General features: G+C 43.3%; 1 protein-coding gene across 2 annotated transcripts; it reads left to right on the top strand.

Moving 5' to 3' along the window:
• Window positions 1–867: 867 nt before the first annotated feature.
• Window positions 868–23,882, top strand: LOC110526798 (cysteine--tRNA ligase, cytoplasmic). Of its 2 annotated transcripts, XM_036981468.1 has the most exons (21): window positions 871–1,024; window positions 3,291–3,521; window positions 6,019–6,110; window positions 8,106–8,194; window positions 12,110–12,206; window positions 12,305–12,403; window positions 12,660–12,809; window positions 13,174–13,314; window positions 14,001–14,089; window positions 14,200–14,321; window positions 14,415–14,656; window positions 14,891–15,020; window positions 15,135–15,238; window positions 17,365–17,462; window positions 19,455–19,644; window positions 20,069–20,137; window positions 20,499–20,580; window positions 20,886–20,966; window positions 21,070–21,197; window positions 21,861–21,944; window positions 22,046–23,882. In XM_036981468.1, exons 1-21 carry the CDS (start codon window positions 1,003–1,005, stop codon window positions 22,172–22,174), a joined length of 2,469 nt encoding a protein of 822 aa, XP_036837363.1. In that variant the 5' UTR covers window positions 871–1,002; the 3' UTR covers window positions 22,175–23,882. The 2 variants fall into 2 exon arrangements, with proteins under 2 accessions (XP_036837364.1, XP_036837363.1); XM_036981469.1 differs by lacking the exon at window positions 3,291–3,521 and having other exon boundaries at window positions 868–1,024.
• The last annotated feature ends 1,543 nt before the right edge of the window (window positions 23,883–25,425 follow it).

Below are 25,425 nucleotides of genomic sequence, written 5' to 3' on the forward strand. Positions count from 1 at the left end.
TAGTGATCAGAGTTAGAACACCCGTTTCAAAGTCTCATCTTCAATAAGGGCCACGGGTCTTAGTGACCACAGAGTTAGAACACCCGTTTCAAAGTCTCATCTTCAATACGGGCCACGGGATCTTTAGTGATCAGAGTTAGAACACCCGTTTCAAAGTCTCATCTTCAATACGGGCCACAGGGTCTTTAGTGATCAGAGTTAGAACACCCGTTTCAAAGTCTCATCTTCAATACGGGCCACGGGGTCTTTAGTGATCAGAGTTAGAACACCCGTTTCAAAGTCTCATCTTCAATACGGGCCACGGGATCTTTAGTGATCAGAGTTAGAACACCCGTTTCAAAGTCTCATCTTCAATACGGGCCACGGGGTCTTTAGTGACCACAGAGTTAGAACACCCGTTTCTAAGTCTCATCTTCAGTTTTATTGAGGAACATTCCATTGTTAGTGTAGTATTTCAACGTTATTAAAATGAAATTAATGTTGTAAAAGTGTATGGTATAAATTAGTGCTCTTTCTTTGAACTTACTGCCTTGTTCATTTCAGCAACATACCTCTCTTTGGCTTTTGTCTTTCCCCTGGTGACATTCATACATCTTTGTGCAACTTACCTACCCATTTGCCCAAAACTTTTATCCTTTCTCAATGTTATGCATTTTAGTGACATTGCCAATTCGTGTTGCCGAAAGTCTTTTAGTAATTTAGTTCAGACTTGAACACAATATATTCAATTTCGAAAACGAGGCGGTTCCCGTGAACCGGAATACGCGTCATCACACTCCCTTATCTGATTGGTCGGGTATGCGAGTCTTCTGAGCCGGCATACTCGTAATCACACTCCCTCAAATGATTGGTTGTGACTGTGGTAACTAGTGACGACCATAAAAAAACGGGAGGCAACGGGGGTGTCCAGAGAATACAGCCATTGGTCTAGACTAGACTAGAGAGAGAGAGAGAGTACGTCCGGGCACGTTATTGTTGCATCAGAAATTGCAGACTGTTGACATGTCAAGCTCGGGAGAGTTAGGTAAGTACTGAAATCGATGCATGTTTTTCATGTTTCCAAATATCAGCAGCGTCTCTTCAAGGTAAATGCGTGTTCTCAGAATATAAATTATTGCAGGATATTGGATGTTGGCTACGGTAAGGCTAGCTATGTATATAGTCAATGAAATGAATGCCATTCTACACATCTATAGCGTCATTGTGCAAAATGGTACGCAGCATCATCTGGAGATGTGTGTAACAAAAGTTAAACATTCACCTTCTGCTACCATTTCTGTCAAGCCGTCTACGCATCCAATTTGATGCATACGTGATGCAACAGCCAATCTGGTGGACACTGTCGGTGTGATCAATCGTCACGAATGTATTTAAATCAAAGTGCCGTCCAGCTAGTAGTATTATTAATGGTTATATTGCCGTATTACTGGAAAGGGCTGAATCAAGCTTTCGCTTTCACAGTGAATGTCCAGAACATGAGTCATGAGAGTGACGGTAGATATGGGTATTCTGTGAAAATAGTCCTGACCGGAGGTGTACTGGTGGCTGCGTGATGCTCGGTACACCGGTCACGACTATTTTAGTAGAATAACGTTACTCATAGCGTACTGTCACTGTCTCCAGCGCTTGACGTTGGTCGTGAAGAAAATGTTCTGTATTGTCACGTACACCGAATAGGAAAATTCAATTCAACCTTTTCCAGGAAATCTGTAGAATAACAATCAAATGTACAAGCTAGCTAGATGGCTTGTGAAAATATCTGCTACTACTGCTAGCTAGTGGTCTACAAACAGTCTCTCGACATTGGGATCTCTCCATTGGTAACCCCCCCGCTGTGTTCCGGTCGAATTGGACCGATTTACAAGGTTTTGTTTCTCTGAAAAATGTTGTTAATTTAATCAGATTGTCATAAGGTTCCATAACTTTGTCCACGCAGGGCATCTGAACACATCAAATACATTTAGATGATGTTCATTACATTTTGGGTGTTTTATTTAACTTTTGTACACCTGTGGTGTTCCTGGTCAAAAATAACTGGTCATTAGACATTAATGGGTGAGACTACAATTAGTGTATACAATTTTGTACAGGCACATGTCCATTCCTCAGATGGACACACACTTCCAGACCCCCGCATCCATGTGTATTCGAACACGCGCACACACACCCCACACCCCTTCTTGGTTTCCATGGCAGCCCCCACGGTAACCTTTCCCCAATAGAATCTTTCCCCCAAGGGATCCACACCTGTTGGCATTTTCACAAACAATCGCAACATTGTTTCAATAATATATAAAGCTTTTCTCACAGCTCTGGTATATAAAGCTTTTTTGAGGCCTTGATCACAATTCATTCTGTGGCAGCACAATGACCAAACGTTATACTGTATGTGGGGCTCTTGATCATATATTTGATCATGACACTGGTGAGGAGGAGAGAGTCCTCGTTAAACTTTGACACAAAGTAGTCTGTGATGAATAGCACAGTATGTTTCATCTGAGTATTTGTTATAGTCAAAATAATCTATACATTATGCTTTTTTTTTTTACTCAAAAACGAGTTGTATGAGCTCAGGTCAATGAGGCCTACAGGCCATAAGTATCAAATAGAAAGAAGTTCAACACTTGTAATGTTCACAAGAACTTGATGAAAAGATCTAACACGACATTAGGTGATAATATATGTATTATTATGGACTCATAATCAGCTATAATGGGGGCGGTCATTTTGGACCGGGAACACAGAATGAATTAACATTGAAGGAACAACAACAGGAGGGTTAACGGGATACGTTCAGATTTCCTCCAGCGCTGTTATGATCTTAGTACGGCTGTGTCCTAACATAACCAATGATGTGGTCAAAACACCAACATGGAAGGCTAATACAGCATTGTTTACATTGTCATTTGAGTGTTTGTAAATAAACCATGAATATACTGTGTACATAAGGCACATCTCATTGCATCCTGTAACTCTGTTTATGAATTGAACAGGTTAGACTCCCATCCCCCAGTTCACCAAACAAAGTGGCAGGGTCAGGTTGTTGAAATGATAGCTTGGGCCTTTAAGTTAATACACCAAATCAGATGAAATAGCCAAAGCTCTTAGCCAGTTGTCAACTTTCAGATTGCATTGATCAGCAAGAGGGTTGATTAACATATACAGCAGCACAAGGTTCTTGGGCATCAAATTCTTTGCCTTGTCTAGAGACGAAACCAATCCGAAATTAGTTTTGGTTTTTCAATGGTGTCTTGTCTGTGGGTGAATGTGTGCCGTCTTGTTTTCCACAGCCTTTGATTATGGCTTCTTGCTGCACACAAGTGAGGAGGCCACAGCCACCGTGGCTCTGAATGAGTACCTGAGCTCCCGCAGCTACCTGGCTGGGTTCAGCCCCTCTCGGGTGGACCAGGAGGTCTTTGAGCTCCTGCACAGGCCCCCGGCCCCGCAGCACGTGCACGCTCTGCGCTGGTACAGGCACATAGCAGCCCTGCAGCGGGAGACCCCCAGCCCAGATAGCAGCAGTGAGTAGAGTCCAGGGCCCATGGACAGGATAGGGATGCTCCCCTTAGACTAGAGTAGTCCACTGCACAAGGGCAGTCATGCCCCCCCCCCCCCTCCCCAATAGACTAGACCGATAGTGCATGGTCACTTTGGAATGTCAGTAAGGCTAGCTATTTAAATAGTCAATTAAATTAATGGCATTCTTCTACCTATGATCAGGCATCCCGAATGTATTTAAATCAGGGATGGGCACCTTTGAGGGGGTGGGGGCGGGGGCCACACAAAAACACATCTCATCATGAGGGGCTGGAGTGGTTTGCGGGTAAAGGTTGAATTTCGCTTTCACAATGAATGTCACCTTTCACTGCACCTATCTGGTGTATGTGACAATACAACATTTGTTATTTTTTTTCCCAGAACATGAGTTATGACAAGTCCTGGTGACCGTAGCTAAGAGTATTCTGTGAGAGTAGTCCTGACCGTTGTACTGTTGGCTTCGTGATGCTTGGTATACCAGTCACAACTATTTTCACAGAATACTCATAGCTACTGTCTCCAGCACTTGTTTTAATTTTTTTTTTTTTATTGTCAAATACACCGACCGGATGGGTACAGTGAAAGGGGACATTCATTGTGAAAGCGAAAGCGCAAGTCAACCTTTTCCAGGAATACGGTAGTATAACCATAAATGGTACTAGCTGGTCACATTAGATTCAGGATTCTGGCAATACTCTTGTGTTCTGCTGACAGACCCTCTAAAATGAGATGCTACATTTAAAGCTGGTGGGCCTATCCTTCATTATTTCAGGAGCAGTACATTGGGCAAGAGCTTCATAGAAGCTTAATAGTGTCAGATATTGTCCAAGCCCCTGTTCAATATGGACCCATAATAACATTTGCATGATTAGCATTTTGCAATCATCGAAGTCTAACTTTCTTTTAGTCCTGTATTGATTTGTCAACAGTGTTAACGGCTAGTGGCAGGAGGACCACCGTTTGGTTGTTTCACTGGACTCTTTCCCATCCCTGAATTGTTTCATCACACTTGTGTTCCTTCCTGTGTGGGTTTTGTGTTTGTTTTTGACACGCACTTTGAGGGCTAGCTAGTGTGTTGCTTTCCACACCTCACCCCACGCAAACTAAGTCTACTGGTAGCAGGCCTGTATCTTTGATGAAGGCCCACAGACTGCATGGTGTTGCTGTGCTCTGGAGACCAGGGGTGGTTGTCATCAGACTGCATTGTGTTCCTGTGCTCTGGAGACCAGGGGTGGTTGTCATCAGACTGCATTGTGTTCCTGTCTGGAGACCAGGGGTGGTTGTCATCAGACTGCATTGTGTTCCTGTGCTCTGGAGACCAGGGGTGGTTGTCATCAGACTGCATGGTGTTCCTGTGCTCTGGAGACCAGGGGTGGTTGTCATCAGGCTGCATGGTGTTCCTTTGCTCTGGAGACCAGGGGTGGTTGTCATCAGACTGCATGGTGTTCCTGTGCTCTAGTGACCAGGGGTGGTTGTCATCAGGCTGCATGGTGTTCCTGTGCTCTGGAGACCAGGGGTGGTTGTCATCAGGCTGCATGGTGTTCCTGTGCTCTGGAGACCAGGGGTGATTGTCATCAGACTGCATGGTGTTCCTGTGCTCTGGAGACCAGGGGTGGTTGCCATCAGACTGCATGGTGTTCCTGTGCTCTGGAGACCAGGGGTGGTTGTCATCAGACTGCATGGTGTTCCTGTCTGGAGACCAGGGGTGGTTGTCATCAGACTGCATGGTGTTCCTGTCTGGAGACCAGGGGTGGTTGCCATCAGACTGCATGGTGTTCCTGTGCTCTAGTGACCAGGGGTGGTTGTCATCAGGCTGCATGGTGTTCCTGTGCTCTGGAGACCAGGGGTGGTTGTCATCAGGCTGCATGGTGTTCCTGTGCTCTGGAGACCAGGGGTGATTGTCATCAGACTGCATGGTGTTCCTGTGCTCTGGAGACCAGGGGTGGTTGCCATCAGACTGCATGGTGTTCCTGTGCTCTGGAGACCAGGGGTGGTTGTCATCAGACTGCATGGTGTTCCTGTCTGGAGACCAGGGGTGGTTGTCATCAGACTGCATGGTGTTCCTGTCTGGAGACCAGGGGTGGTTGCCATCAGACTGCATGGTGTTCCTGTCTGGAGACCAGGGGTGGTTGTCATCAGACTGCATGGTGTTCCTGTGCTCTGGAGACCAGGGGTGGTTGCCATCAGACTGCATGGTGTTCCTGTGCTCTGGAGACCAGGGGTGGTTGTCATCAGACTGCATGGTGTTCCTGTCTGGAGACCAGGGGTGGTTGCCATCAGACTGCATGGTGTTCCTGTGCTCTGGAGACCAGGGGTGGTTGCCATCAGAATAGAGTGGTGGCTTGCATACCCTCAGACAGTTGCCCGCTCAAATCACAAAAATTAATCCAGAGATTTGAGGGAATTCAATTCCATATGCCCTCTTCAGAGAAAATGTTGCCTAATGTTCTTATAAAATGTGTCCTCTGTTTTTTTTTTTAGTAAAGGGAAAGAGGGTCCAGCACCCCTGGGCTGCCCCAGCCGGGTCCAACCTGCCAAAGCTGCGACTCTACAACAGCCTCACACGCACCAAGGTGACATGTTGACCTTCTTTTGCTCGTTTGAGAGCCATTTTGGATGGCTGATTCCTTATGATCAAATAGGAAAGAAGGACACTGGATGTCAATGTACAACATAAAGGTTTACGTTTAGATCCCATCTCTGTAGCTCAGTTGGTAGAGCACGGCACTTGTGACGCCAGGATAGTGGGTTCGATTCCAAAGACCATACATGGAATGTATGCATGACTGTCGCTTTGGATACAAGTGTCTGCTAAATGTACTGTTATTAATACCAGACTGGTATTATTGGATAAAAGTGTCTGCTAAATGTACTATTATTAATATCAGACTGGTATTATTGGATAAAAGTGTCTGCTAAATGTACTGTTATTAATACCAGACTGGTATTATTGGATAAAAGTGTCTGCTAAATGTACTGTTATTAATATCAGACTGGTATTATTGGATAAAAGTGTCTGCTAAATGTACTGTTATTAATATCAGACTGGTATTATTGGATAAAAGTGTCTGCTAAATGTACTGTTATTAATATCAGACTGGTATTATTGGATAAAAGTGTCTGCTAAATGTACTGTTATTAATACCAGACTGGTATTATTGGATAAAAGTGTCTGCTAAATGTACTGTTATTAATATCAGACTGGTATTATTGGATAAAAGTGTCTGCTAAATGTACTGTTATTAATACCAGACTGGTATTATTGGATAAAAGTGTCTGCTAAATGTACTGTTATTAATATCAGACTGGTATTATTGGATAAAAGTGTCTGCTAAATGTACTGTTATTAATATCAGACTGGTATTATTGGATAAAAGTGTCTGCTAAATGTACTGTTATTAATATCAGACTGGTATTATTGGATAAAAGTGTCTGCTAAATGTACTGTTATTAATATCAGACTGGTATTATTGGATAAAAGTGTCTGCTAAATGTACTATTATCAATATCAGACTGTTATTATTGGATAAAAGTGTCTGCTAAATGTACTGTTATTAATACCAGACTGGTATTATTGGATAAAAGTGTCTGCTAAATGTACTGTTATTAATATCAGACTGGTATTATTGGATAAAAGTGTCTGCTAAATGTACTGTTATTAATATCAGACTGGTATTATTGGATAAAAGTGTCTGCTAAATGTACTGTTATTAATATCAGACTGGTATTATTGGATAAAAGTGTCTGCTAAATGTACTGTTATTAATATCAGACTGGTATTATTGGATAAAAGTGTCTGCTAAATGTACTGTTATTAATACCAGACTGGTATTATTGGATAAAAGTGTCTGCTAAATGTACTGTTATTAATACCAGACTGGTATTATTGGATAAAAGTGTCTGCTAAATGTACTGTTATTAATACCAGACTGGTATTATTGGATAAAAGTGTCTGCTAAATGTACTGTTATTAATATCAGACTGGTATTATTGGATAAAAGTGTCTGCTAAATGTACTGTTATTAATATCAGACTGGTATTATTGGATAAAAGTGTCTGCTAAATGTACTGTTATTAATATCAGACTGGTATTATTGGATAAAAGTGTCTGCTAAATGTACTGTTATTAATACCAGACTGGTATTATTGGATAAAAGTGTCTGCTAAATGTACTGTTATTAATACCAGACTGGTATTATTGGATAAAAGTGTCTGCTAAATGTACTGTTATTAATACCAGACTGGTATTATTGGATAAAAGTGTCTGCTAAATGTACTGTTATTAATATCAGACTGGTATTATTGGATAAAAGTGTCTGCTAAATGTACTGTTATTAATATCAGACTGGTATTATTGGATAAAAGTGTCTGCTAAATGTACTGTTATTAATATCAGACTGGTATTATTGGATAAAAGTGTCTGCTAAATGTACTGTTATTAATATCAGACTGGTATTATTGGATAAAAGTGTCTGCTAAATGTACTGTTATTAATACCAGACTGTTATTATTGGATAAAAGTGTCTGCTAAATGTACTGTTATTAATATCAGACTGGTATTATTGCAGGAGCTGTTTGTTCCCCAGAATGGAAACAAGGTGTCGTGGTACTGCTGCGGACCCACTGTCTATGATGCCTCTCACATGGGACATGCCAGGTAAAGTTCACTTCAGGGAATAACAGGACGAGCAGTTTGTGACAGCCACACCTCGCAGCAAAGAGCTGTTTACTCCAATAGGTTTAGTTCAATAGGTGAGGTCTATAGTCCAATAGGTGTAGTCCAATAGGTATAGTCTATAGTCCAATAGGTATAGTCTATAGTCCAATAGGTATAGTCCAATAGGTATAGTCTATAGTCCAATAGGTATAGTCCAATAGGTTTAGTCTATAGTCCAATAGGTGTAGTCTATAGTCCAATAGGTATAGTCCAATAGGTATAGTCTATAGTCCAATAGGTATAGTCCAATAGGTTTAGTCTATAGTCCAATAGGTGTAGTCCAATAGGTGTAGTCCAATCGGTTTAGTCCAATAGGTATAATCTATAGTCTAATAGGTATAGTCTATAGTCCAATAGGTATAGTCTATAGTCCAATAGATATAGTCTATAGTCCAATAGATATAGTCTATAGTCAATAGGTATAGTCTATAGTCCAATAGGTATAGTCCAATAGGTATAGTCCAATAGATATAGTCTATAGTCCCATAGGTATAGTCCAGTAGGTATAGTCCAGTAGGTATAGTCTATAGTCCAGTAGGTATAGTCTATAGTCCAGTAGGTATAGTCTATAGTCCAATAGGTATAGTCTATAGTCCAATAGATATAGTCTATAGTCCAATAGGTATAGTCCAGTAGGTATAGTCTATAGTCCAGTAGGTATAGTCCAATAGGTATAGTCTATAGTCCAGTAGGTATAGTCCAATAGATATAGTCTATAGTCCAATAGATATAGTCTATAGTCCAGTAGGTATAGTCCAGTAGGTATAGTCCAGTAGGTATAGTCTATAGTCCAATAGATATAGTCTATAGTCCAATAGATATAGTCCAATAGGTATAGTCCAGTAGGTATAGTCCAATAGGTATAGTCCAATAGGTTTAGTCTATAGTCCAATAGGTTTAGTCTATAGTCCAATAGGTATAGTCCAATAGGTATAGTCTATAGTCCAATAGGTTTAGTCTATAGTCCAATAGGTATAGTCTATTGTCCAATAGGTATAGCCTAGAAAATATTCCTGACTGTTGCCCTTGGCTTCGTGATGCTCGGTACAACAAGGTAATTACTATTTTCACAGAATACTCCTAGCTACTGTCTCCATCGCTTGTCATGACTCATGTTCTGAAGATTATAATAATGATAGATGTATTGTCACATACACCGGATGGGTACAGTGAAAGGGGACATTCATTGTGAAAGCGAAAGCGCAAGTCAACCTTTTCCAGGAATACGGTAGTATAACCATAAATGGTACTAGCTGGTCACATTAGATTCAGGATTCTGGCTATAGTCCAATAGGTATAGTCTATAGTCCAATAGGTATTGTCTATAGTCCAATGGGTTTAGTCTATAGTCCAATGGGTTTAGTCTATAGTCCAATGGGTTTAGTCTATAGTCCAATGGGTATAGTCTATAGTCCAATGGGTATAGTCTATAGTCCAATGGGTATAGTCTATAGTCCAATGGGTATAGTCTATAGTCCAATGGGTATAGTCCAATAGGTTTAGTCTATAGTCCAATAGATATAGTCCAATAGGTTTAGTCCAATAGATATAGTATATAGTCCAATAGGTATAGTCTATAGTCCAATAGGTATAGTCCAATAGGTTTAGTCTATAGTCCAATAGGTTTAGTCTATAGTCCAATAGGTTTAGTCCAATAGGTTTAGTCCAATAGGTTTAGTCTATAGTCCAATAGGTTTAGTCTATAGTCCAATAGATATAGTCCAATAGGTTTAGTCTATAGTCCAATAGGTATAGTCCAATATGTATAGTATATAGTCCAATAGGTATAGTCTATAGTATATAGTCCAATAGGATTAGCCTATTGTCCAATAGGTATAGTCTATAGTATATAGTCCAATAGGTATAGTCTATAGTCCAATAGGTATAGTATATAGTCCAATAGGTATAGTATATAGTCCATTGGTTATAGTATATAGTCCAATAGGTTTAGTCTATAGTCCAATGGGTTTAGTCTATAGTCCAATGGGTTTAGTCTATAGTCCAATAGGTATAGTCTATAGTCCAATAGGTATAGTCTATAGTCCAATAGATATAGTCTATAGTCAAATGGGTTTAGTCTATAGTGCAATGGGTTTAGTCTATAGTCCAATAGGTATAGTCTATAGTCCAATAGGTATAGTCTATAGTCCAATAGGTATAGTCTATAGTCCAATGGGTTTAGTCTATAGTCCAATGGGTTTAGTCTATAGTCCAATGGGTTTAGTCTATAGTCCAATAGGTTTAGTCTATAGTCCAATAGGTTTAGTCTATAGTCCAATAGGTTTAGTCTATAGTCCAATAGGTATAGTCTATAGTCCAATAGGTATAGTCCAATAGGTTTAGTCTATAGTCCAATAGGTATAGTCTATAGTCCAATAGGTATAGTCTATAGTCCAATAGGTATAGTCTATAGTCCAATAGGTTTAGTCTATAGTCCAATAGGTTTAGTCCAATAGGTTTAGTCTATAGTCCAATAGGTATAGTCCAATAGGTATAGTCTATAGTCCAATAGGTTTAGTCTATAGTCCAATAGGTATAGTCCAATAGGTTTAGTCTATAGTCCAATAGGTTTAGTCCAATAGGTTTAGTCTATAGTCCAATAGGTATAGTCCAATAGGTTTAGTCTATAGTCCAATAGGTTTAGTCCAATAGGTTTAGTCTATAGTCCAATAGGTATAGTCCAATAGGTTTAGTCTATAGTCCAATAGGTTTAGTCCAATAGGTTTAGTCCAATAGGTTTAGTCCAATAGGTTTAGTCCAATAGGTTTAGTCCAATAGGTTTAGTCCAATAGGTTTAGTCTATAGTCTAATAGGTATAGTCCAATAGGTTTAGTCTATAGTCCAATAGGTTTAGTCCAATAGGTTTAGTCTATAGTCTAATAGGTATAGTCCAATAGGTTTAGTCTATAGTCCAATAGGTATAGTCCAATAGGTTTAGTCTATAGTCCAATAGGTATAGTCCAATAGGTTTAGTATATAGTCCAATAGGTTTAGTCTATAGTCCAATAGGTATAGTCCAATAGGTTTAGTCTATAGTCCAATAGGTATTGTCCAATAGGTTTAGTCTATAGTCCAATAGGTATAGTCCAATAGGTTTAGTCTATAGTCCAATAGGTATAGTCCAATAGGTTTAGTCTATAGTCCAATAGGTATAGTCCAATAGGTTTAGTCTATAGTCCAATAGGTTTAGTCTATAGTCCAATAGGTTTAGTCCAGTAGTCACAAATAGAAGAAGAAACCAGAAATATGTCATGAAAATGCAGGTGAGGTGGCAAACCTGATAAGGGCTCACAACTCACCTAACTGGCATTTAAAATGATTTTAAAGGTGCAGTATGTACCTGACCGACCCGACCAAATTCACATAGAACAGATCTACAGCTTCTTAGACCATTGTTCTTTCTACGTGTGGTATTTCTATGCTTCCCGTTCTTAAGTTTTGTTTTTGCATCTTTTACTTCGGGTTTTGTACAGCAGCTTCAAACAGCTGAAAATACAACCGTTTGTGGTCATGGGGAATATATTTCAGTGGTTTAGATGGTACGATGAGTCGCTACACTACACTTGTTTGTTTTGGCACAGAAACTGAAATTAGGCGAGCTATTTTGAATTTTAGCAACCAGTAAATGGGGGGGGGGAGTGATTTCTGCATCGTGCATCTTTTAATGATTACATTTTGATAATGGCATTTTAATGGAACAAAGGTCATACTTTCCTGACTCCATAACTGGTTCTGGAAAATAATAGTCTAGAACGAAGACTATTTCCTGCTGTAGAACCTTTTAGATCAGTTTCAGTGTTTGAATGTTAAGATGTGTGTCCAAATCAAATGATTTGATTCCTCTTTGTTTTTCAGATCGTACATATCTTTTGATATCCTCCGGAGGATTCTGATGAACTATTTCCAATATGACGTGTTCTACTGCATGAACATTACGGACATAGATGACAAGGTAACCAGCGGTGGTACAAAACAACATCGTCTCGCCCTTCTGTTGTGAAAACTGAACCGTTGGCTGAATGGTTAGCGATCATTTTGTCTGTGTGTCAGATCATCAGGCGGGCCAGACAGAACTACCTTCTGGAACAGTACAGAGAGAAGAAGCCAGCGGCTGCCCAGGTACTGCAGGATGTCCTTAGTGCCAGAGGGGTAAGACATTAAACTTTTTATAGTGTCTAGAAAGTTAATGACATATGAATCCGTCATTATTTACAGGTGTGGCTACGTGATTGGTCATCTGTGGAACAGTAGCAATGTCCTGGGCATACTCTCAGGTTCTAAAGTTCAACCCTGTAATGGGGGGGTGAGAATGAACCGTCCCATATATATAGAGAGAGTGGTGAACTTGGGCGCTGGATGCCACATTACCACCTCTAACATCCCATTCACTCCATATCATTTGCAGCCCTTCCAGGCCAAGCTGGCCGAGACCACAGACCCAGACAAGAAACAGATGCTGGAGAGGCTGGACTCTGCCGTCGCTGCTGCTCTGGGACCCCTGCAGGGGGCGGTGGAGAGCAAGGCTGGGGAGGCTGACATACAACGCCTGGCTCAGGTAAGATCTCCTCCCTGCTGTACAACATGGCTCTCTACGGTTCCTGACAAGTCTAATACACGTCCAGAGGTTTGGACTGAGATACCTAGTCAAGTCACATTTGATTGTCTCGACACAGTCGAGGGGAGGACGGCTCATAAGGATGGCCCGGAACGGAGCACGTGGAATGGCATCAAACACCTGGAAACCATGGAAACACCTTGAAACCATGTGTTTGATACCATTCCACTGATTCCGCTCCAGTCATTACCACGAGCCTGTCCTCCCTGATTAAGGTGACACCAACCTCCCGTGCGACGCACTTTATGAAAAAGAACACCAGAGACAACCGAAGTCAAATGTGTTATTTTGGTTCTTTTTGAAGGTGTTACTGGAGAAGGCCAAAGACCTGCTGTCTGATTGGTTGGATGCTCAATTTGGCAGTCAGGTGACCGAGAACTCCATCTTCTCTCTTCTTCCAAAGTTCTGGGAAGGGGAGTACCACAACGACATGGACGCCTTGAATGTAGGTGGAAGCACACACAACCCATATTTTATCATTCATATAACATTTATATTCATAATGAATTGTTAATTGTATTTCACTATGAACTTTTCTAGTGTCAATGCTCATTATCAGATGAGTCATCTTGAATGTAGGTGGAAGCACACAACTATTATGTCACTATATGTCACACTATTATGTCACTATATGTCACAACTATTATGTCACTATATGTCAAACTATTGTCACTATATGTCACAACTATTATGTCACTATATGTCAAACTATTGTCACTATATGTCACACTATTATGTCACACTATTATGTCACTATATGTCACAACTATTATGTCACATGACCTGAATTTGAACCTTTTTATTTTATTTAAGGTGTTTTTATCAAACTGTCCTCTCTTCTTTTTATGTCAGATGGTTCAGCACCATCCTCAGATAACGTCTTCTCATTTCTGGATAAGAGTTAAAACACAGGATCAAATCTAATGTCACACGATTATGCAACAACACAGGGCCCTATCACATAAACCATACAGTATTATTTAGCAGGAATATAACATGAATATTTCTAATTGTTAATCCTATTTTACTATTAAAATGACTATATTTCTAGTGCCAATCTGATGATGGTTGTTAAAATGACTGATTCCCCCTCCTCTTCTGTGTGCAACCCCCCCCCCCCCCCCCCCCAAGGTCCTTCCCCCAGACATACTCACCCGCGTCAGCGAGTACTGCCCAGAGATCGTGGACTTTGTGAAGAAGATCCTAGACAATGGCTTCGGGTAAGGGAGAGCTGGTCTCTGTTATCATTCAGGTCCTCTAATTAGTTGTAAAACAACTCTCAGTTCATCCTTCTGTCTCTGTCGGGTTCTTTTGATTTTCCCGTGGGCAGGTACGAGTCCAACGGCTCAGTTTATTTTGACACAGCCAAGTTTGCCACCAGCCAGAAGCACGCGTACGGCAAGCTGGTACCTGAGGCGGTCGGCGACATGAAAGCTCTGCAGGAGGGAGAGGGTAATAATATCAATCATTTATAAAGAGCTTTTTAAAAAAAACACCAAGTGCCACAATGAATGTGAGTTATTGGTCGTCCTCTGTGTCCTGCAGGAGATCTGAGTGTCTCAGCAGACCAGCTCAGTGAGAAGAGGTCGCAGAATGACTTTGCCCTGTGGAAGGCCTCTAAGCCGGGGGAGCCGTCCTGGGACTCACCCTGGGGAAAGGGTCGGCCTGGCTGGCATATCGAATGTTCCGCTATGGCTGGTTCCATCTTGGGAGAGTCCATGGACATCCACGGGGGAGGGTTTGACCTCCGATTCCCCCATCACGATAACGAGTTGGCTCAGTCCGAGGTAAGGGTTACGTCTCGAGTGATCTGTTTCTATGACATGGACAGTGGTCTGTTTGTGCACTCTAAGTGTGCACTTGTTCACTCCCCCTCTAGGATTTGAAAGCATTGGCCTATAGTAGCAGCAAAGTCCACAAGGGCGAGTGAATGAGTGTACACTTCAGGGGAGAAGGGTAGGGAATTGGAATGTAACCGTAGTATTCAAGTTGAATAACAAGCAGGATACCTGTCCACGCAGGCTTACTTTGAGAACGACCACTGGGTTCGCTACTTCCTGCACACTGGTCACCTGACCATCGCAGGCTGCAAGATGTCCAAATCTCTCAAGAACTTCATCACCATCAAGGATGCCCTGGCGAAGAACACAGGTGAAGAAACTTCTCAGTAGCCATTAAAACAAGAGCATTATGTTAATGTGGGTGTCAGGAGTGTGTGTGTGTGTGTGTGCAAGCTAACAGCTGTTCTCTGTGTGTTCCCCTCAGCTCGGCAGCTCCGTCTAGCCTTCCTGATGCATTCCTGGAAGGACACCCTGGATTACTCCTCCAACACCATGGAATCGGCTGTCCACTACGAGAAATTCCTGAATGTAAGTGATAATATAGCCCAGAGGTGCTTCTCTATAGTCTTAAACGGGTAGGTCAACATTTTGGTCCTTTTTGTCTCTTGTGTGTAGTTTAAAGGTAGTTTCTGGAGCCCAGGGCCTGCGTTATGGGCAGGTCTTAGGGGGCTTGGCCCACACTACCGGACCTCCTTTTGCCCGTCTAAATAAAATATTTCAATATTAATTATTTATTTGAGTGACGGACGCTAACAAGCATCTGAGCGAAACAGCGCCCCTCTGTCTCAGTATGTGTGGCCCATGTTATCATTTTTTGGGGCCAGACTGCATCAGATACCTGGGCTACATATAAGAAGGAGCTGCTTTGCCTGCTGGGATGTTTTCTCCGGTGAGATAGTTTCAGACATATCAGCTGCTTTGCCTGCTGGGATGTTTTCTCCGGTGAGATAGTTTCAGACATATCAGCTGCTTTGCCTGCTGGGATGTTTTCTCCGGTGAGATAGTTTCAGACATATCAGCTGCTTTGCCTGCTGGGATGTTTTCTCCGGTGAGATAGTTTCAGACATATCAGCTGCTTTGCCTGCTGGGATGTTTTCTCCGGTGAGATAGTTTCAGACATATCAGCTGCTTTGCCTGCTGGGATGTTTTCTCCGGTGAGATAGTTTCAGACATATAAGCTGCTTTGCCTGCTGGGATGTTTTCTCCGGTGAGATAGTTTCAGACATATAAGCTGCTTTGCCTGCTGGGATGTTTTCTCCGGTGAGATAGTTTGACACTTGTGAATTGAAGGAAAGTTGTGCACTGTTCGAATGCTGTAATTATTATTTTACCTTTATTTTACCAGGCAAGTCAGTTAAGAACAAATTCATATTTTCAATGACGAACAGTGTGTTAACTGCCTGTTCAGGGGGCAGAACGACAGAACGACAGATTTGTACCTTGTCAGCTCAGGGGTTTGTACTTGCAACCTTCCAACTAGTCCAACGCTCTAACCACTAGGCTACCCTGCCGCCCCGAATAATTATTTGGGACAAATGAACAAAGGTAACCTACTTTTTTTTTTTAAGTGATTTGTTTAACAATCGGATGAAAACATCGACTGGTTGTATTCATGCCACATTTACTACTATACTATAAAACCCAGAAAATAAAATTATGACATGCAATACTCTTTCTGGACAGATAGCATCAGATACATGGGTTAAACACACTGAGACAGAGGGGCGCTGTCTCGCTGCTTGTTGGAGCGCGTCTCTGTCAATTGTGGAAGTTAAATGCCTGTCCAACTGATTCATTCTGGCGCCGGCTCTGATAGGGCCATCGCCAACTCCTCCAAATGCCTGTCCAACTGATTCATTCTGGCGCCGGCTCTGATCGGGCCATCGCCAACTCCTCCAAATGCCTGTCCAACTGATTCATTCTGGCGCCGGCTCTGATAGGGCCATCGCCAACTCCTCCAAATGCCTGTCCAACTGATTCATTCTGGTGCCGGCTCTGATAGGGCCATCGCCAACTCCTCCAAATGCCTGTCCAACTGATTCATTCTGGCGCCGGCTCTGATAGGGCCATCGCCAACTCCTCCAAATGCCTGTCCAACTGATTCATTCTGGTGCCGGCTCTGATAGGGCCATCGCCAACTCCTCCAAATGCCTGTCCAACTGATTCATTCTGGCGCCGGCTCTGATAGGGCCATCGCCAACTCCTCCAAATGCCTGTCCAACTGATTCATTCTGGTGCCGGCTCTGATAGGGCCATCGCCAACTCCTCCAAATGCCTGTCCAACTGATTCATTCTGGCGCCGGCTCTGATAGGGCCATCGCCAACTCCTCCAAATGCCTGTCCAACTGATTCATTCTGGCGCCGGCTCTGATGGGGCCATCACCAACTCCTCCAAATGCCTGTCCAACTGATTCATTCTGGTGCCGGCTCTGATCGGGCCATCGCCAACTCCTCCATTGTCCCTGTCTGTAGACTGGAAGTGTACAGGAGCAGCTAGCGTGTTAGTGTTTTAGAATAGGAGTGTTTATTTTCATGAAATTGTTTTCGTTTTTCTTCTACTCTCCGGCTCGGAGGACTCAAAGTGCACCTGTTAAGAGTCCGCTGACCACAAGGGGACTTTCTTTTTCAGTTAGTCTTCTTCCTCTGCTCAACAGGAGTTTTTCCTCAACGTCAAAGACATTCTCCGAGCTCCCTGTGACATCACCGGACAGTTTGAGAAGTGGGAGGCAGCAGAGATGGAGCTCAACGAGAGGTGAGAGGTCACAAGCCTGGTGTTAATAATCGATACGACTTCGTTTTGAAGGTTTGGTAATAATGCCTTCGTTATGGGGTTGTTAAAGTCCCTTGGAGCTTGTGGCCTGGAAGGACCTTTTAAAAAAAAATAAAAAATAAAAACTGTCTTATGAGGCATGGCACACAAAAATCAAAACATCTGAAGGCTTCAATGAGGTTTCAGTGTTTCAAGCTTCATAACAGGATTTTGGTCAAGAGTTCTGACATGACCTTAGTAGTCATTAGTCATTCCATGTAATGTCGTGTTTTATGACAAACCTGTGTTGCAGGTGTGAGGGAGTACTCAAAACAATGTACCACTTAATCATCTGTTCTGAATGACTGCCCCCTGGTGGCAGCTCCATGTGTAGACTAGAGATGAAACCCCCACTAGCATAGGGCTTGTCTGTCTAGTTTCTATGAGAATAAACCCCGCCCACTCCTCCATTGTCCCTGTCTGTCTAGTTTCTATGAGAGTAAACCCCGCCCACTCCTCCATTGTCCCTGTCTGTAGTTTCTATGAGAGTAAACCCCGCCCACTCCTCCACTGTCCCTGTCTGTAGTTTCTATGAGAGTAAACCCCGCCCACTCCTCCACTGTCCCTGTCTGTAGTTTCTATGAGAGTAAACCCCGCCCACTCCTCCATTGTCCCTGTCTGTAGTTTCTGAGAGTAAACCCCGCCCACTCCTCCATTGTCCCTGTCTGTAGTTTCTATGAGAGTAAACCCCGCCCACTCCTCCATTGTCCCTGTCTGTAGTTTCTATGAGAGTAAACCCCGCCCACTCCTCCACTGTCCCTGTCTGTAGTTTCTATGAGAGTAAACCCCACCCACTCCTCCATTGTCCCTGTCTGTAGTTTCTGAGAGTAAACCCCGCCCACTCCTCCACTGTCCCTGTCTGTAGTTTCTATGAGAGTAAACCCCGCCCACTCCTCCATTGTCCCTGTCTGTAGTTTCTGAGAGTAAACCCCGCCCACTCCTCCATTGTCCCTGTCTGTAGTTTCTATGAGAGTAAACCCCGCCCACTCCTCCATTGTCCCTGTCTGTAGTTTCTATGAGAGTAAACCCCGCCCACTCCTCCACTGTCCCTGTCTGTAGTTTCTATGAGAGTAAACCCCACCCACTCCTCCATTGTCCCTGTCTGTAGTTTCTGAGAGTAAACCCCGCCCACTCCTCCATTGTCCCTGTCTGTAGTTTCTATGAGAGTAAACCCCGCCCACTCCTCCATTGTCCCTGTCTGTCTAGTTTCTATGAGAGTAAACCCCGCCCACTCCTCCATTGTCCCTGTCTGTAGTTTCTATGAGAGTAAACCCCGCCCACTCCTCCACTGTCCCTGTCTGTAGTTTCTATGAGAGTAAACCCCACCCACTCCTCCATTGTCCCTGTCTGTAGTTTCTGAGAGTAAACCCCGCCCACTCCTCCACTGTCCCTGTCTGTAGTTTCTATGAGAGTAAACCCCGCCCACTCCTCCATTGTCCCTGTCTGTAGTTTCTATGAGAGTAAACCCCACCCACTCCTCCACTGTCCCTGTCTGTAGTTTCTATGAGTAAACCCCACCCACTCCTCCATTGTCCCTGTCTGTAGTTTCTATGAGAGTAAACCCCGCCCACTCCTCCACTGTCCCTGTCTGTAGTTTCTATGAGAGTAAACCCCGCCCACTCCTCCATTGTCCCTGTCTGTAGTTTCTATGAGAGTAAACCCCGCCCACTCCTCCATTGTCCCTGTCTGTAGTTTCTATGAGAGTAAACCCCACCCACTCCTCCACTGTCCCTGTCTGTAGTTTCTGAGAGTAAACCCCACCCACTCCTCCATTGTCCCTGTCTGTAGTTTCTATGAGAGTAAACTCCGCCCACTCCTCCATTGTCCCTGTCTGTAGTTTCTATGAGAGTAAACTCCGCCCACTCCTCCATTGTCCCTGTCTGTAGTTTCTATGAAAGGAAACCCCGCCCACTCCTCCATTGTCCCTGTCTGTAGTTTCTATGAGAGGAAGGCAGCAATCCACGCGGCGCTGTGTGACAACGTGGACACGCGCAGCACCATGGAGGAGATGAGGGTGCTGGTAACTCAGAGCAACACCTACATAGCCAGTAGGAAGAGCTCCAAGCTACAGCCCAACCGCATGCTGATGAAGAGCATCGCTCTCTACCTGACTGACATGCTCAAGGTGAGGGAGAGCTTGTGCAGCATACCAGGGGGTGTATTCATTCATTGCACACTGTTGCAAAATGTTGTTGCCACCAAAATGAGTTTCTATTGGACAAATTCAGTTCCTCCCTGTTTTGTTACATTCGGTTCCATTTGGTTCCTAGTGAATACACCCCAGTATTACACTCACAAGACCAGAGCTGAAGTCGGCTGTTCCAGATAAACCCATTTTGAAGGGCACGACTAAACAACGGTGCCATCACATAAATCTCGTGAACACATTCAGTATTAAAAATGAGAAGCGGCGATGTAGAAAGTGAAAACCGGGTCACGTGATATTTACACCACTATAGCTAAGATAGAAACCTATTCAGTCCTTTTACTTATCAGGAGACCACATCCCTTTGTTCTGATGAAGTTCTCTCACCCTGTCTGTGCTGTAGACCTTTGGGGCCATTGAAGGGAGCGAGCCTATTGGATTCCCAGTGGGAGGAGATGGTCACCATGTGGATGTAAGTATTGCCCTGGAGATACCAGGCTGCTTCTCTGCAGTCGAGGTGCGTTCAACATGATATACTGTTGGGATTGGCCACCACCATCTCTCCTCAGTTGGTAGTGGTCCTCTGTTGCTCAGTTGGTAGTGGTCCTCTGTTGCTCAGTTGGTAGTGGTCCTCTGTTGCTCAGTTGGTAGTGTATGGTGTTTGCGACACCAGGATAGAGGGTTTGATTCCCGGGATCACCCGTATGCATGTATGTATGACTAAGTCACTTTGGATTTTAAAATGAATCATATTGTTATCATTATATCCGTGTTCTCGTAGACGTTGTGATTCTGTGGACGTTTCTAGTCAAGCTAACTGAGGCTGTTTGCAGATGGAGACCACAGTGATGCCCTATCTGAAGGTGCTGTCAGACTTCAGAGAATCTGTTCGCAAAATTGCCAGAGAACAGAATGGTAAATACTTCCTCCCTCCCAAGTTACTCAACAAAAATACTAATAATTGAACACAGTTGGCTGCTGCTAGAAATGTGAGGCTTGTAGACGTGTTCTCTCTGTCTCTGTCTGTGTTCTCTGTCTCTGTCTGTGTTCTCTCTGTCTCTGTCTGTGTTCTCTGTCTCTGTCTGTGTTCTCTCTGTCTCTGTCTGTGTTCTGACTGTCTGTGTTCTGACTGTCTGTGTTCTCTCTGTCTGTGTTCTGACTGTCTGTGTTCTGACTGTCTGTGTTCTCTCTGTCTGTGTTCTCACTGTCTGTGTTCTCAGTGACAGAGGTTCTACAGCTGTGTGACGTGGTCCGTAATGACACCTTACCTGAGCTGGGGGTGCGTCTAGAAGACCATGAAGGTAAATGCACTGACTACAATATGTACACACACACACTCTATAGATCAGCGAAAACCTGTAGCAGTCACAGTGATGACTGGCTGTGTTGTCTTGTCATTGTCAGGCCTTCCCACTGTGGTGAAGCTGGTGGATAAAGAGACCCTGCTGAGGGAGAGGAATGAGAAAAAGAAGATGGAGGACGAGAAGAAGAACAAGAAAGAGGAGGCTGCCAAGAAGAAGCAGGAGCAAGAGGTTAGTAGGACCATAGAGATGGATAGAGGAGGACTCATCTCTGGTGGAAGTCCCTCAATGGGAGAGTCCTTTATCTATGGCAGGACCACTGTCTTCTGAGTCCTCCACTAACTGATCCGAGAGCAGTAATAATGTTACCAGCCTCCTGTCCTAGATGCAGGTATATTGATGTGTCTCCTCTGCTAACTGATCTGATAACAGTAATACTAATGTTACCAGCCTCATGTCTAGATGCAGGTATATTGATGTGTCCCCTCTGCTAACTGATCTGAGAGCAGTAATACTGATGTTACCAGCCTCATGTCTAGATGCAGGTATATTGATGTGTCTCCTCTGCTAACTGATCTGAGAGCAGTAATACTGATGTTACCAGCCTCATGTCTAGATGCAGGTATATTGATGTGTCCCCTCTGCTAACTGATCTGAGAGCAGTAATACTGATGTTACCAGCCTCATGTCTAGATGCAGGTATATTGATGCGTCCCCTTTGCTAACTGATCTGAGAGCAGTAATACTGATGTTACCAGCCTCATGTCTAGATGCAGGTATATTGATGCGTCCCCTCTGCTAACTGATCTGAGAGCAGTAATACTGATGTTACCAGCCTCATGTCTAGATGCAGGTATATTGATGTGTCTCTGTTCATGGTTGGTTTCATCACAGTTGGCCAAACTTGCGAAGATGAAAATCTCCCCGTGCGATATGTTCCGCTCTGAAACCGACAAGTATTCCAGCTTTGATGAGACGGTAAATATCCAACAACTGTAAACCTCCTTGATATCTGGAGTGGCTACAGGGCTTTATTGAACATGGAGTGTTTTAACAGACCCGTACTGCTCCTCCAACAGGGTTTCCCCACGCATGACGTGGAGGGGAAGGATCTCAGTAAAGGACAGACCAAGAAGCTGCGGAAACTCCACGAGGCCCAGGAGAAACTGCACCAAGAGTATCTCCAGACCAATCAAAATGGCTGCTGAGAGTCCTGGGCCTCGTTCAGTTGTCAAACGTTCTGGAATGTCGCAGATGGTTACGCCACTATTGTAGTCAACATGATTCCTGAATCTACATGTCAGAGAGAAGCATGTTTGTTCTACATTGCATATTTCTATCTGAACGTTCCCGAAACGTTGTGTCCTGCTGAACACGCCCCCTGGAGGACGCTGCTCCGCCCCATCCCGCGCTCCGCCCATAGCGATAGTTCTGTCCTCATTTGTCGTTATTCAGTTCCTCCAATAATTTTTTTTTTTTTTTGCTAAATCAACAAATTCCCTGCATATTATGTGAGGGCTTGCAAATTTGACCAATCACCACACTATCTCCGAATAAAGCAGTCAAATCGTCGCAATATTATCGCATAAAATGTACCCATCACCGCAGTACAAAGAGAGCTTGCAATTTCAACCAATCACCTCACATTTACCGCGTAATATAGTTCATTCAAGCCACACGACAAAACTTTTCCCTCATCAGTGTATTTTCCAGACCAATTGGATAAAATCATCGTATATCGCCATGCAGAATTGCAGCGGCAAAATAAACCTTATTTTTTTCTCTCAGAAAATTACACAAAAAAAATCACTGTGAATTCCTGGAGGGCCTGACTATTGGTGAGGCTGAGGCCAGAGAGACCCTGGGTGTGTTTCAATAGTCTAAAGAATGATCTCCTCGTCTCCTCTTCTCCTGAGTGGACAGGTCAGGACGGCGAAGGGTTCTTTTCTTTCTCCTCTCCACCTCTTTTAGAGCAGGTGAAAGGTGAGGAGATTAAACCACATTCGACTATTGAGGTGCCTCCACTCTCCCAGTGTTTTTAAGACCTTGAGACACAACCTGGGCTCCTTTGCACTGCACTCCATGGGGTCACTTTTAAAGGGTAATTGATCTGTAATTGATCAATTTTTTTTGTTTTGTTTTTGTGATTGACTGCAACTACAGTTCGGATTCAGTTACTTTCCTACAGCTAAGATTGGTATTGATAACCTCAGTTTCACTCGTTATAGCTTTAACTAAATTGCGTGCCAAAATGAACTCTGCGTAAAACCACGCCTCGGGGGGGGTAGTCGATAGCGACGCTAAAGTGTGTCTGTGGTTGCTTTGGCAACGTAATAATAACCTCCTATTTGTAGTTGTAGACACTCCCTGGCCCGACGACAACCTTGCAAGCTGAAGAAAATGATGACATTCAGGTGAACTCTCCCTGTAGACAACAGTCTGTTGAAAGGGAAAAGGAGTCCTCTGAAACCCTTTGTTGGCCCAGGCTTCCATGTGCTGTAGATGGACTCGTCACACAGTGATCGTTTTAGCTCTCCACTACAAACTGCTATTCAGGGCTGTTATTGGTTGGCAGCGTGTCCTACAACCGTCCAGTGAGGTTTCATTTCCCTCTCTCTCCACCATGACTACATATCATTCCTTTTTTAAATTCTGATATTATGACTGAGAGGACAGTGAAGTTGATACACAGTGAAGTTGAATTAATGCACGATTGCAATGCAGAGATGATCAGAAACATTTGTTCCAGAGGCTTCCTTGGGGGTTTTGGTCTTTCACATGACAAAATAACATGCTTTGGTGCAGGTGTTAGTTAGGCATGTTGCAACGGTAGCAGAGGGATGAGAAATCTTTTATAGGAATATGGAATTTGTGAGACCTTGAAATAAACATTTAAAATAAAGATTTTTAACCAAACATTATTTTGTTTCTTCAGTTTTTGAAATGGTTGAGCAAATACTACATTGAGATTCTGTATAGCTAACACAACTACAGCAGTGACCATCTACTAGTTACTAATAGATTGGGTTTATTGCCCCCCCCCCCCCCCCCCCCACACACACACACCACCTTCTGGTCACATCTGCAGAATCAACAAAGGATTTTATATGTAAGTGGCATCTCCAGTAAACAACTGGTCTTCTGAACGTTCCTGATCCCAGAGAACATCCCAGATCGCACAAAGAGCTTATTTCTCAAACGTTGTGCACAGATGTGTTTTACGTCCCTGTTATTGAGCATTTCTCCTTTGCCAAGATAATCCATCCACCTGACAGGGGTGACATATCAAGATAATCCATCCACCTGACAGGTGTGACATATCAAGATAATCCATCCACCTGACAGGGGTGACATATCAAGATAATCCATCCACCTGACAGGTGTGACATATCAAGATAATCCATCCACCTGACAGGGGTGACATATCAAGATAATCCATCCACCTGACAGGGGTGACATATCAAGATAATCCATCCACCTGACAGGGGTGACATATCAAGATAATCCATCCACCTGACAGGGGTGACATATCAAGATAATCCATCCACCTGACAGGTGTGACATATCATGAAGCTGATTAAACAGCATGATCATTACAAAGGACAATAAAAGGACAGTCAAATGTGCAGGTTTTTTCATAAAAAAATACTACAGATATCTCAAGTTTTGAAGAAGTGTGCAAATGGCATGTGACTGCAGGAATGTCCACCAGAGCTGTTGCCAGAGAATTGAATGTTTATTTCTCTACCATGAGCCGCCTCAATATCGTTTTAGAGAATTTGATAGTACATCCAACCGCACTCACAACCGCAGACCACGTGTATGGCGGCGGAGCGGTTTGCTGACGTGAACAGAGTGCCCCGTGGCGTTATGGTATGGGCAGGCATAAGTTACGGACAATGAACACAATTGCATTTTATCGATGGCAATTTGAATGCACAAAGATCCCTGTAGCGAGATCCTGAGGCACATTGTCGTGCCATTCATTCAGCGTCATCACCTCATGATTCATGCAGCGTCATCACCTCATGATTCATGCACAGCCTCATGTTGCAAGGATCTGTACACAATTCCTGGAAGCTGAAATTGTCCCAGTTCTTCCATGGCCTGCATACTCACCAGACATGTCACCCATTGAGCATGTTTGGGATGCTCTGGATCGACGTGTACGACAGCGTGTTCCAGTTCCCAGCCAATATCCAGCAACTTCACACAGCCATTGAAGAGGAGTGGGACAAAATTCCAGAGGCCACAATCAACATGAGGCAAATAGTGGTCACACCAGATACTCAGTGGTTTTCTGATCCACGTCCCTACCTTTTTTTTTTTAAGGCATCTTTGAACAAGAGGTTCATATCTGTATTCCCAGTCATGTGAAATCCATTGATTAGGGCCTAATGAATATATTTCAATCACCTGGTTTCCTCATATGAACTGTAACTCAGTCAAATCTAGGAAA

This window comes from Oncorhynchus mykiss, chromosome 6, assembly GCF_013265735.2.
Source record: "Oncorhynchus mykiss isolate Arlee chromosome 6, USDA_OmykA_1.1, whole genome shotgun sequence".
Taxonomy (NCBI): Eukaryota; Metazoa; Chordata; class Actinopteri; order Salmoniformes; family Salmonidae; genus Oncorhynchus; species Oncorhynchus mykiss.